We start from the raw sequence: 11,373 nt of genomic DNA, 5'->3' as shown, positions 1-11,373 counted from the left end.
ACGTCATCTGTAGTAGAGTACGTTAGAACTATCTATGAATCCGTACAATTATAGGGAATCCAATATAATAAAATGCAGATTTGTACATAAAGTCTATGAAATCAGAATGTATTCAATTAATATCAATATATCTTAATCTATACAAAATTTACAAAATGTTTCCAACTCGACATATTTTAAATATTTTTGAATTAGTTTTGAACGAGCAACATTTGGATGGTAAGTTATTGATTACAATCATCTGTTATTAAACGATTTAATTTAATAACGATACGTGGATTGTAGCTTCATGAGATATATTAATGAATTTTTAAAATAATAATTTACGCCGAGTAAAAATACTGGTGACATTAAATTGTGATTGTCTATTATAACATCAGAAATGTTATCTATTGTATTTCTATAGAGCAACGAATGATTTTGTTATCGTCCATGATAGACGAATTATTAGTAAAAATATCGATTAAAAAATGTCATACATGCACGAGAGGGTAGTATTAGAATATGAAAAAAGAGCAATTTGAAGTTGTGATTTACTTTTTATTTTATTTTAGTTTAAATAAGACTTTTATATTTTTGTACGTGTGAGTAGTATACGTTTATACGTGAATGTGTGTATGTATGTGTGCCTGAGTACGTGTAGCTGTGTGCACATATACACATTTATACAATTCAAAAATGGGTTGTTCTAATAAAGTCTAAAAAGGAGTCTTAACATAAGTCTCCGTATTCCATTTACAATGGAACAATGTTGCTTATAACTGTAGCAAAACCGTACTTTTAGCAGGATAATCGTGCGCATTAAGTTATCGAAAGATTCACTAAAAAAAGAACTACGTTTAACGTAATTTTAAATTATTTTCAATTACAAGGAATAATGTTTTTGCAACGATTAAAATGTAAAGATAATCACACAACGAAAATTGGTTACTGATCGTACTTTAGCTCAAAAGAAAACAAGAATAACAAGTTTGCGATTATGTGATACATCATATTATTTTCATAACTACAAGAGAAAATTACAAATACAAATATTTCGAAAATTATTTACGCTATACTTTATTCTAACTTATAAGGTGCAATGAAAAAAAAAAAAAGAAAAAAACAATTGCTCACGAAAATCCAGACTACAAGTGATCACAAGGATCACTTTTGGACCACGTAGTAAGCAACAGTTGTAGTATGCTATGTTCTAAATATATGTGTATTATGTATAAAACTAAAAGAACGGTTCTGCTCTGAATTTTCCCTGTTTTACAGTTCAAAAGAAACTCTTAACGTGTCTGCGTCATGTCTGGAACCGAGCATTTTCATCATTTTCATTGTTTCTTGTCTCTGCATAGACTTTAAGCCACTTTCAAACGTTCAAGCGATTGTTTCGAGGTTATCAACCATGGGTAATAGGATATCTTATTAATAAAGAGGTAGTGAGAACGTTCTTGGTTATTGAGTAACAGTCAAGAAGAGAAATCTTCGAGAAGGAATTCAACGTTTACGACGCACTTGGTGGACACACTTATCAGCGGATCAGTCAAATTGTCAAAACCGTTCGCTATATGGAAACGTATCCTTATCATTCGCTCGAACAAAAACATTTGCTTCTTTAAAACGTTCGTAATATACGTTAGATATAAGTTTTTGTTTCCGTTCGCGGCTATTATAGAAGTTCTCACTAGTTCCTTTACAAAAATTATTATCCCATACCTCGCCTTAATAACTACTTAAACACTATGTGATGAAAAGTCGATCGGCAGAAGCGACCGTATAATCCGGGTTCGTATATTTGAAATGCAGTTTGTTTTCATAATAAAATATTACTTTATACATTTTGTAAACGCCCGTAAGGCCGCGACTGCATAATCACGCTACCATAACGCGAGCACATGCACCGTAGAACTAGTTATTGTACCACGATGAAAGAATAAATTATTACTCGAATGGCAAAATGTGCCGATAGATTTATATATATATATATATATTAAGACGCAAGACAAATGGTAATTCATACATAGATATCCGACTTTTTTCCTTTTTTAAAATATCGGAGAATGGAATTTTTTTTGTATACTTGTCCGAAGAAAATACTTTGAAATTTTTGTGTCGTACGAAGGCCCCGTAAAAATTGGGAAACTAACTTGTTTGAGTGTACGAACGATTTTCTAAAAAAATTGCTTATATCAAGGATCGTAACATGCACTTTGATTCGTCTTCCTTCTCTTCTTTTTTACGAATCTTAACGTTAATCTCCGATTTATTCTTACGGCTCGATTGAATATCTAAAATAAAGAATTGAAAAGTCATAACCCATCAATTTTTAATATTACTTAACATCTTAACAAATAACTTGCCAAGGATGGTAGTTACAATATCCGTGTACGACTATATGACGCCGTTAGGCTATAATATAATGTGACAGCAGTGCAAATAAATTGGAAATGCCTGATTAGAATTAATGTACACGCACGCACGCACGCACGCACGCACGCACGCACGAACGCATGCACACGCTATGAGAACGGAGGTAACCTATATATAATTCGAAAATTTCATAAAATTCAGGTTCATCATCACAGAAAAGCTATATATATATATATATATACATATATGACTATTTACATACACGTCTTTAAGACCTTTCCATGCACAAATGTACATAAATCGAAAGGAATGAAATGGTAACTAAATTGAACGACTAATCGAGCATATTTGGCTCGCGTTACTCGTTTAATCTCACTTTTTGTCTTTGTTCGATCGACAAAACTACAAAAGCAGGCATAACATTACGCTAAAAAAAATGCGAAGGCGACTTCTGGTTGTTTCGATATGATTAGTAATAAAATCAACGAAACAGCGAAAACATCTGACTGATAGACTCTAACATACTTGTATTTACAGTGATATTTTCGGCGTTATGTGGCAATAACTTGTCAAATTTTTAAATGCAATCTAGTGAAAAAATTTACGCCAAAAGGAACGTTTTTTTTTCTTCCATTATCTTTTCCTCGAGAACGCATGGTGAAAAAGTACAAGACGAATTTCGTTTTTAATCCTAGGAGGAATAAGAATGGTTGGTTTATCGTTTATCTATTATCCTGAGATTCAAACTTTTCTTAATTATCAATCACACTTGACGTTGAAACCGATTCGAAAAGTGTGTGCTCTTTATTGCTAAAGCAAGCTTATTTCAATTTATACGTTACTTTTATCGTGACATCGCCTATGATTAATCGTAAACTTCTGTTCCTCATTACATATCATTTTTTAGTTATTTCAGCGATTAATAGTATTTCAAACTTTGTAAAATTAGCAACATTTTCGCCCCCACTTTTGTCTAGCATCGTTGCTAGCACAATTATTGAGACTGCTGAGTACAAAGTGAATACGATATTCGTGTAAATATCATCGGATGTTAAATGACAAACAGCGATCGTACAGTGCTCGTTAATTCACTATTTGATCAGTCTACGTATCGAAGTATTTCTTTTCAGATCGTTCGTAATATTATCTTTGGACACTAGCGATAATTGTCAATCTTTTTTATTTGTACATTGAATCGATCGATCGTTCGTCGTTCGAACACGCGCGAAACTCAAAGGACATATAAATCCTTAATGAAAGAAGATGCCTGAAGAAACGTTACTTCTATTTTTATTTAGATAAATCACTTAACGCGCTGAACCGTTTAATTAGCTTGTATATACGCTATTCTACGAAGGAACCACGAACGTTCAATTGAATGTAAAATACGCGATGGGTTTACAGCGCAACGCGGGAAAAACATACCGCTGTAAAACTAATTGCACAGTTGCTAATTGCAATTCCTTTTGGTTGAAAACGTTGCGTTTCCATAAATTCCATTAAATCGATAACATAAATTACAGATCGATGTATATCGGTATCGCATTATCGATGATCGTATTATAGTTTTCTTAGAAATAATTAACGTGATCGGTCGCCGTCATCGTTCAGACTCTGTTCACGTTTGCAAAATCTTCGTCAGTTTCCTCTTTCCTCGATCCGTGCAAACATTTCCGGTATAGGCTAATTAAAGGCATCGCCAGTAAGAGAACTCCGCTCAACGCAATGAAGAAACCGGCTAAGTAGAACGACAAATCGTACGTCCCCGTGATATCGTAAAGCCATCCTGAAACAATGAAAATACGTTTTGCGTACTCAGGCATCGATATGTTCCGTAAGATGGGCGGTGCATTCGGCCGAATTTTCTCGGTTGTCAAGCAATGGAAGTTTGGCCGTAATTACACGACGCTCAATCCGGGTCATGGAACTTTAAAGCTATTACGATCGTATAATTCACATAGAGCACCCGAGGTAACACGGACAAAGTTACCGGTAATTTATCCTGCCACCCTCTGACATTTTAGCGTAAACCAATTGTTTCAAGTATTCGTAGGAATATAATCGTTTATCGTGTCTATCGCAAATACGTAAAAATATGTATTAAATTATAATATGTAATTGTATGACAGTAGAAATTAGAATTTTGTTTACGAATCTGAGGAAAGCTTCGATCTAGCTTTAGGTCTTTTAATATAACAAATAATAAATAATGAAACATTTTTTTAAATTAATATCTTAAATTTCATCGTTAATTTTCAAACATTCTATTTATTTAATTACGCAACATTGGTTTTATGCTACCTAGAATTATAAAAATAACAGAGGAGGTATTAATCGTTCCGTTTCGTGGAAAAATGAGCAACTCGTAACTAGAGTTTCTCCTTACCGGCCAACGGAGGACCCATAAGATTTGCAACACCCTGGACCAAGAGTAGAAGGCCATACGCGTTTGTGAATCTTTCCAGCGTAATCAGTTCGACGAGGATGATGCTGGTAAGACTGTAGTTTGCCCCGATGAATAATCCAAAAGCACCAGAGATCGCGCATAAGGCATAGTAATTACCAATTACCATGGGTATTAAAGCCGTCACCGCGCCACAAAATGCCATGCATACTGCATATACGATAGATGCGTTTACCCATGCTCTGTCTCCTGCCCAACCAAGCAGAATCTGAAAAATATTGTCCATTTTTAACATTTATAAAATTTCCAGAAGTGAAGTGAGAATACATTCAACTTTCCTTATAAAATTATTATTTCAAGTTCTAGAGTCGGGAAAATCGTAGAACGATTATACTTAAAAAAAAAAAAAAAAAAAAAAAAAAAAAAAAAAAAAAAAAAAAAAAAAAATAGTAATAGATAGCAAGTATAAACACGTTGTTGACCGGTTATTTTATGTAAAGATTAACGCGCACCACCGCCTGTTTTATGCAAAATCGAGCAACTTTTACTTTATGCATGAAATTACGAGTTCAGCCGTGACTGGCCAACGATGCGTTAACATCCTCTAACACAAAGCAAATATTTACAAAACTATAATTTCCAAAGCTGCATATAAAATCGATGACTCGAACCATTACGTTTATTTTATATATGCAAAAAATGTTACGAGTTTGAGGAGAGAATTGTCTATAGGACGCGAACGATCTACGGTGTCTCTGATGTACGATGTCTTAAGGATCGTTTCTAATGCATCTTCCACGTATTTGACTTCGCTGAATCGATAAGGAACTATGTAACTTTTCTCGGAATTGTTTCTATGTTAATCGCACCGACGCAAGTCTAGTCTAACCCTTTCGCGTGACGCAAACTCGGGATTAAAGAGAGTTTGCGATCAAACGAGATCAGAGAGGGTGAAAGGAACTAGATACGTCACTGATTGACCTAAGGCGGTATTGACGCGATGCCAGACCTTCAAGAAGCTTTTTAGGTTGAACAAAAACGTTCGACCCTGCGTGGACGTTGCCCGTTTACACCAGAGAGCAGAGTTTCCGGAAAAATTCTTTCAAGTTTTTCGATCGTTAACAGCTAGGTAAATCCAAATAAAAAATCGAATTTTTATGGAAAATATTGACCAAGATCAAAGATTATGAATTCTTAAGCTATTAAGACGCGTCTATCTGTTTACGTGTATGCGAGAAATTTCAATTTGCAAAAATATATAAAATACAAACGTCGCAGAAAATGCAGTAATAGATACAGATAATTACATAGTACGAATTATAACGCGTAATACAAAATAATATGCAACGTTTTTACAAGATTAACGGATAGACGCCGATCGATCGTTGCGTAAGATTCCAGTGGGGATTTAATTTCAAATATCGTTTCGAAGCCGTACGAAGGTACAAAGCGATTATGAGATCTAAAATTTTCAAAAATTTCGCTCATAGACACAGAAAACAGCTGTTCCAGGAATGGATGTCTCGATGAATCGGCAGGCGGAAATAACCATTCTTGATCGAGGGATAAATAACGGCGAGACAAACTAATATCGGAACACACGAAGGAAGAAAGTAACGGTGCAAAGGAGAACCCACCGAACAATGAACATCGATATTTGGAATTATCGACATGTTGGTTCGTGCGACACGATAATATTAAGTAACGCGTCGTCATTGTTAGATTTAAAGTATCCATGATCGTTGCGTCTTCACAATAACAACTGTTACCGTAAAATTGCGATTAAACGTAAGAGGAAGTGAAAAGAATAAGCATCGTTTGCAACTATTGGAATTTCAAATTCTTTGACATACATCGATAAACATCGTTATACGTGCTTGAAATAGCCTTCGAATAGATAAATTGATATTGTGCGCTAAAATCGTGCGATGGTCGTGCCATACTTGTCCTACGTTTAGACAACGATCGATTCCGAATAACGTGCAGATATCGAATCGTAATAATAACGGTACTAATTGTTCGGAGGCAAACTGGATCATCGACTTGCCGAAACTTGGAAAACGAAATTTCGTCCCTTGGGAAATTTTTTATTTTCATCGAGAAAGATTTCGAACGTTTCGCTCGACGAACAAAGCCCGAGGCATTGGAAAATTTAGGTTTGCGCATAAACTAGTCGGTTCACTTATAAAAAAAAAAAAAGGTTGGAATAAGAAACGCCGTGCGTTAAAGCAAATACATTACAACTCTATGTTTAATCGCCATTGTAATTAAATTATTCGAATAAAAATATTTTATCTCGCGATAACAAGTAACTAGAATGGCAATTTCTGATAGTCGATAAAAATTGATACGAAGAAGAAAGAACGGTAAATTATCGGATCGCTCCGTATATAAGACTCGGTATATAAGGATATTCTAAGAAATCGATTAACGAAGAATATATTAATAGCCGATGAATGTACTTTCTACTTTCCAACGAAAGAAAAGCGTTGCTCGCGGTTCGGTGAAAAATTCAAAACGGCCATTAAATTCAGAATCGAAGATTGTTCTTACCTCGCCACCCATGTTGGTTATTCCTATGACCGATATTAAAATAGATGCGTCGGTTTCGCTAAAGCCCATCTCGATCGCGTTGTCCGTCAAATAGACGTAGGGCACGTCGTACCAGGTATGTAGGAGAAAATTGCTAATGGCGAACAGCAAGAAACGCGAATCAGCGAAATGAGAAAAATCGAGCATATCGACGATGAGGTCCCAGAATTCCCAGAGACCGGCGTACCAAACGAGTTTGGTTCTAGCTATGGTGGTCATCGAGTTCCTATAAATATCCGGACAACTGGATGCCCTGAGTCGATATCGATTTATATTCAACATAGCACCTCTATACGTAAGGCTCTGTCTATGCACTCTGATATCCTTCAGATAGGCAGTAGGTAGTCTCCTGGTATGCTCGAGAGTGCTGGATCTTCTCAACGAGCTATCCAGATTGATCTTCTTCAACCACCACAATCGCCAAGCGGCGTCCGTTTGCTGTCGAAGAGTTTGCTCGTCGTTGGGCAAGACCTTGTCCTTGTTTTCCTCGCTCTTTAACTCGGACAAAGAGCTCGGCGTGGGCACGAATCTGGCCGAAGGTGTGCTCAGCTGATCGTGAAGCGGCCCGGAATCGCTGAAGCTCCTCGAGGAGATGAGCAGACTCGGATAATTTTGCAGTAACACGTTGTACACGTTTTTACGAGTACTAAGTAGTTCCAATACCTCCAACGGTACCTTTTCGCCGTTCTTCACGAACGTGGGTAAGCTTACCAGACTGGAAAATAGCTTTTCACCTTCCTCCTCCTCTTCCTCTTGAGTCCGAAGATTCTCCATGATCGTGAGGGTGTTCAGCGAACTATTCGCGGAGAACGAGTCCACGCTCGAGCTCTGTATCCTGGTTCTCTTTTTCTCGCGATTTTTCCGTCTCTCCTCGGTCTTCGCCTTCGCTCTGGTGGTGGTCCATTCGAGATCCCTCATAAGACAGCCGCAAACAGCCAGATTGAGGAACAGACCGGCCAATATCAGCGTGGTTCCCCGCCAGCCGTATTCAGCCAGCAGGTACTGCGTAACCGGGGCAAAGATGAACGTTCCTATACCGCTACCGCAGACGGACAAACCTGTCGCGAAAGATCTCTTCTTATCGAAGTAGTAAGCGACGATCACCACGGCTGCCACGAAACACAAGGACAAACCGAAGCCAGCGAGAACACCGAAAGTGAATATCAGAACCTCCATGGAGTTTGCGAAAGAACTTATAACGAAACCGGCCGCCGCTAGGATACTGCCCGCTATAGAAACTCTTCGACAACCGTATCTGTCCGTGAGGAAACTGGCCACGGGGCCCGACAACAACGGCATCGCCATGAACAAGCTGCCGATCCAGGCCGTCTTCGATTTCCCTTCGCCGAAATAGTTGAGAAATTCCACGTAGATCACGCCGAACGAGAACGTAATACCGTCGGCTATGAGGTTAACCATGAAGGAAGCTGCGACGACCACCCATCCCCAACCGCCATCAGGTGGTGTAGCCTCGCACAATTGCCCCAAGCTGGAATTATCCTCGGAACTGCTGGTGGTCGACGGTGGTAGCGAAGGGCTCGATTGCGGCCTCTGCTCCCTGGACTGCTGCTTCTTCGCGTCTTTGTTAAATTGCACATGATGTTGTTGCTTGTCCTCCCGCGGCGATTTCCCGTTAACCAACTTCTCGGTACTCTTCTCGGACGGCGAACGATTCTTCGACAAGATCTTCGTCGGAGAGCCAAAAATCGAACTTCGTTCTGCGAAAACGCTCTTACGCTTCGGCGGGCTGGCAACGTTGTCCTTGTACAAACTGTCAGGCTTTTTCACCGAGTTCTGCGATTCTTTCGATTCTCTCAATTCGTGCCTAGCTTCCTGTCGAATCTTCGAGCCAGGCTCGTTGTAAGCATCGAACGTTTTCTCCAAACAATTTCGTATCTCCTCGTCCTTCTCGATCGCCGCATCGTTCACGTAGCTCTGATCGTTCGATATCTTGGATCGCTCCTCGGTAAGAATTCCGATCTGATCGGAATTTTTTCTCAACCGTGACGCGTTCTTCACCAAAGAATTTAGTTCTGACGAGGTCGCGTCGCTAGCTTTTCGCGACTCCGTTTTACGCGGCGTTTCTTGAGGAGTCCTGTTTACGGAAGAACGTCTTTTCTCGATCAACAACTCCTCGTCGCTTTTTCGTGCTATCACCTCGGCGTTTCTCGAGTCACCACGCGATCCACCGGTACCGTCCTCCTCCTCTTTGTTATTGCTCTCTGTCTCGATCGTGTTGCTCGATTGAGTCAGCTTCTCCTCGCCATTGAACTTGGCCCACTCGGCCATGATGATGGTACCAAGAACAAGGAGGACTCTGCTGTTTAAGCGCAGTCCTCGAACGGCCGACGCAACGACATCGAACCTATTCTTTTTTCTCGTTTAACGATTGAACTACCTCTTTTTCTTTCTTTTTTTTGTTTCTCGTTTTGTCGATCTCCGTGTAAATTAGATCAAACATATACCCCGTTTATCTTCTTCTTCTTCTTCTTATCCTTTTATATCCTCTACCTTCTCGTAGCACTTAAAAACACGCGCGCCGCTAGAAAAAAAGTCATATCACGGTTAAATTTGATCGCGATTCGCGCGATCGATTCAAAACTGATCTAGTTTCGTCCTTGATTTAAACAATGGTAAACCGGGCCACTCGTAGAGCTGCCTAGTAAACTGACGGCGTAACGGCAACAACGACGCTGACGATCTGCACGAATTCTTAAAGTTCTTCGTTGTACGCTGGTGAATCGCATCTGGGCCGCCACCATCGCAAACGTGGCCCAGGATGCAGGACGCTTTCCTTCTTCTCGGGCCCTGGTTAATCGGGACCGCCTCCTCCTCCGCGAAACGATCGTCAACCCAGGCACCCATACGGCGAACGGTACTGCTTCGGCTCTTGCGGTGTATTCTGCGATCGAAATATACATACGTTACTTTATGCGACGTGTTATCGGCGGTGCATCGTGACGTTTATTATCCAAGATTCGTGAGACCAATGGTCGAAAAAGTCAAAAGGATTCGCTTCGGAGATATGCGAGAAATTACGATTCGTACGTAATATTTTTGTTACGTCCGGTGATTCTCTACGATTCGATGTATTACGGTGTGCGATATTTTAATATCAATTTAATATTTATAAATCCGATATTATTTCGTAATATTTATTTGCTAAGAATTCGGACGAAAAGCCGATTTGTCGTTCCGATTTCTGATATTATAAACAGAGCTTTTAATATTACGGGCATTCGTTTTTAATCGCGATGTTGCTCGTTGTTAAGTTCACAGGCTTAAAGAAAATTTAGCTCGCTATTCTTCGCGTCCTACTCTGTGTTTTTGTTCAAATGAATTTCCATAAATCGCGAATGCGATCGATCCGTGGAAAGATAACAACTGGAAAAGTAATTTTAACCGATTTATCCATGTTTCGTCCGAATTAATTTTATGCATTTTCTGTATTTGTTGATAGTTGATGAATCGATAGTTAATTGGAAAGTACAGAAGTCGTAATATTCTGCCTCGCTTTAGACGAATGGTAAAGATGTTAAAATCTGCAAAGTATAGAAACAATAGCGTGCTCCTTCATCTTAGACGGATATCGATCGTAAAGGTGTTAAAATCTGGTTCCAACTTGACACGACTTTACGACAGTCTCTATTATATGTTTAGTCTCATCGATAGCTCTAAAAAAAGAGATTTACGTCTAATCCAATTTAATCGAAAAGGATCGTTCGACGCAGTCTGTTAATTTTTACGATAGTTTGCCAATATTCGTTACAGTAGACGCGATGATCCGTAAATAAAACCAAAGACTCGGAAACCATGAGTCGAATAGAACGTATCATTATTAATCCGTATATCTCTATAATGGTCGTTATGACGCGAGAAATGTTTTATTTTAATCCATAAATCAATAAGCGGAGAACTTGCAGAAGGGAATCGTGCATCCACTAATTACACTTTATTATTCGATAAACCTTATTTTTCCGTCCATGTCCTTCGTCCACCGTGTTTACAGAAAGTTCCAA

At 38.8% G+C, this 11,373-nt stretch overlaps 1 protein-coding gene across 3 annotated transcripts in view; it reads right to left on the bottom strand.

Annotated features, from left to right (window-relative positions):
* Positions 1 to 519: 519 nt before the first annotated feature.
* The window catches only part of LOC126916553 (uncharacterized), a 30,008-nt gene continuing 19,154 nt past the window's right edge, over positions 520 to 11,373 (bottom strand). For all 3 annotated transcript variants that reach the window (XM_050722492.1, XM_050722498.1, XM_050722507.1), the window contains exons 2-4: positions 7,316 to 10,256; positions 4,745 to 5,030; positions 520 to 4,144 (exon numbers count right to left, since the gene is read on the bottom strand). In XM_050722492.1, the coding sequence (XP_050578449.1) occupies positions 3,966 to 4,144; positions 4,745 to 5,030; positions 7,316 to 9,643 (2,793 nt within the window). In that variant the 5' untranslated portion in view covers positions 9,644 to 10,256 and the 3' untranslated portion in view covers positions 520 to 3,965. The remainder of the gene's footprint in view (positions 4,145 to 4,744; positions 5,031 to 7,315; positions 10,257 to 11,373) is intronic.

The sequence above is a fragment of the Bombus affinis genome, chromosome 1 (assembly GCF_024516045.1).
Source record: "Bombus affinis isolate iyBomAffi1 chromosome 1, iyBomAffi1.2, whole genome shotgun sequence".
NCBI lineage: Eukaryota > Metazoa > Arthropoda > Insecta > Hymenoptera > Apidae > Bombus > Bombus affinis.
The sequence above is the reverse complement of the archived record's forward strand: the minus strand, read 5'-3'. Positions and strand labels throughout refer to the sequence as shown.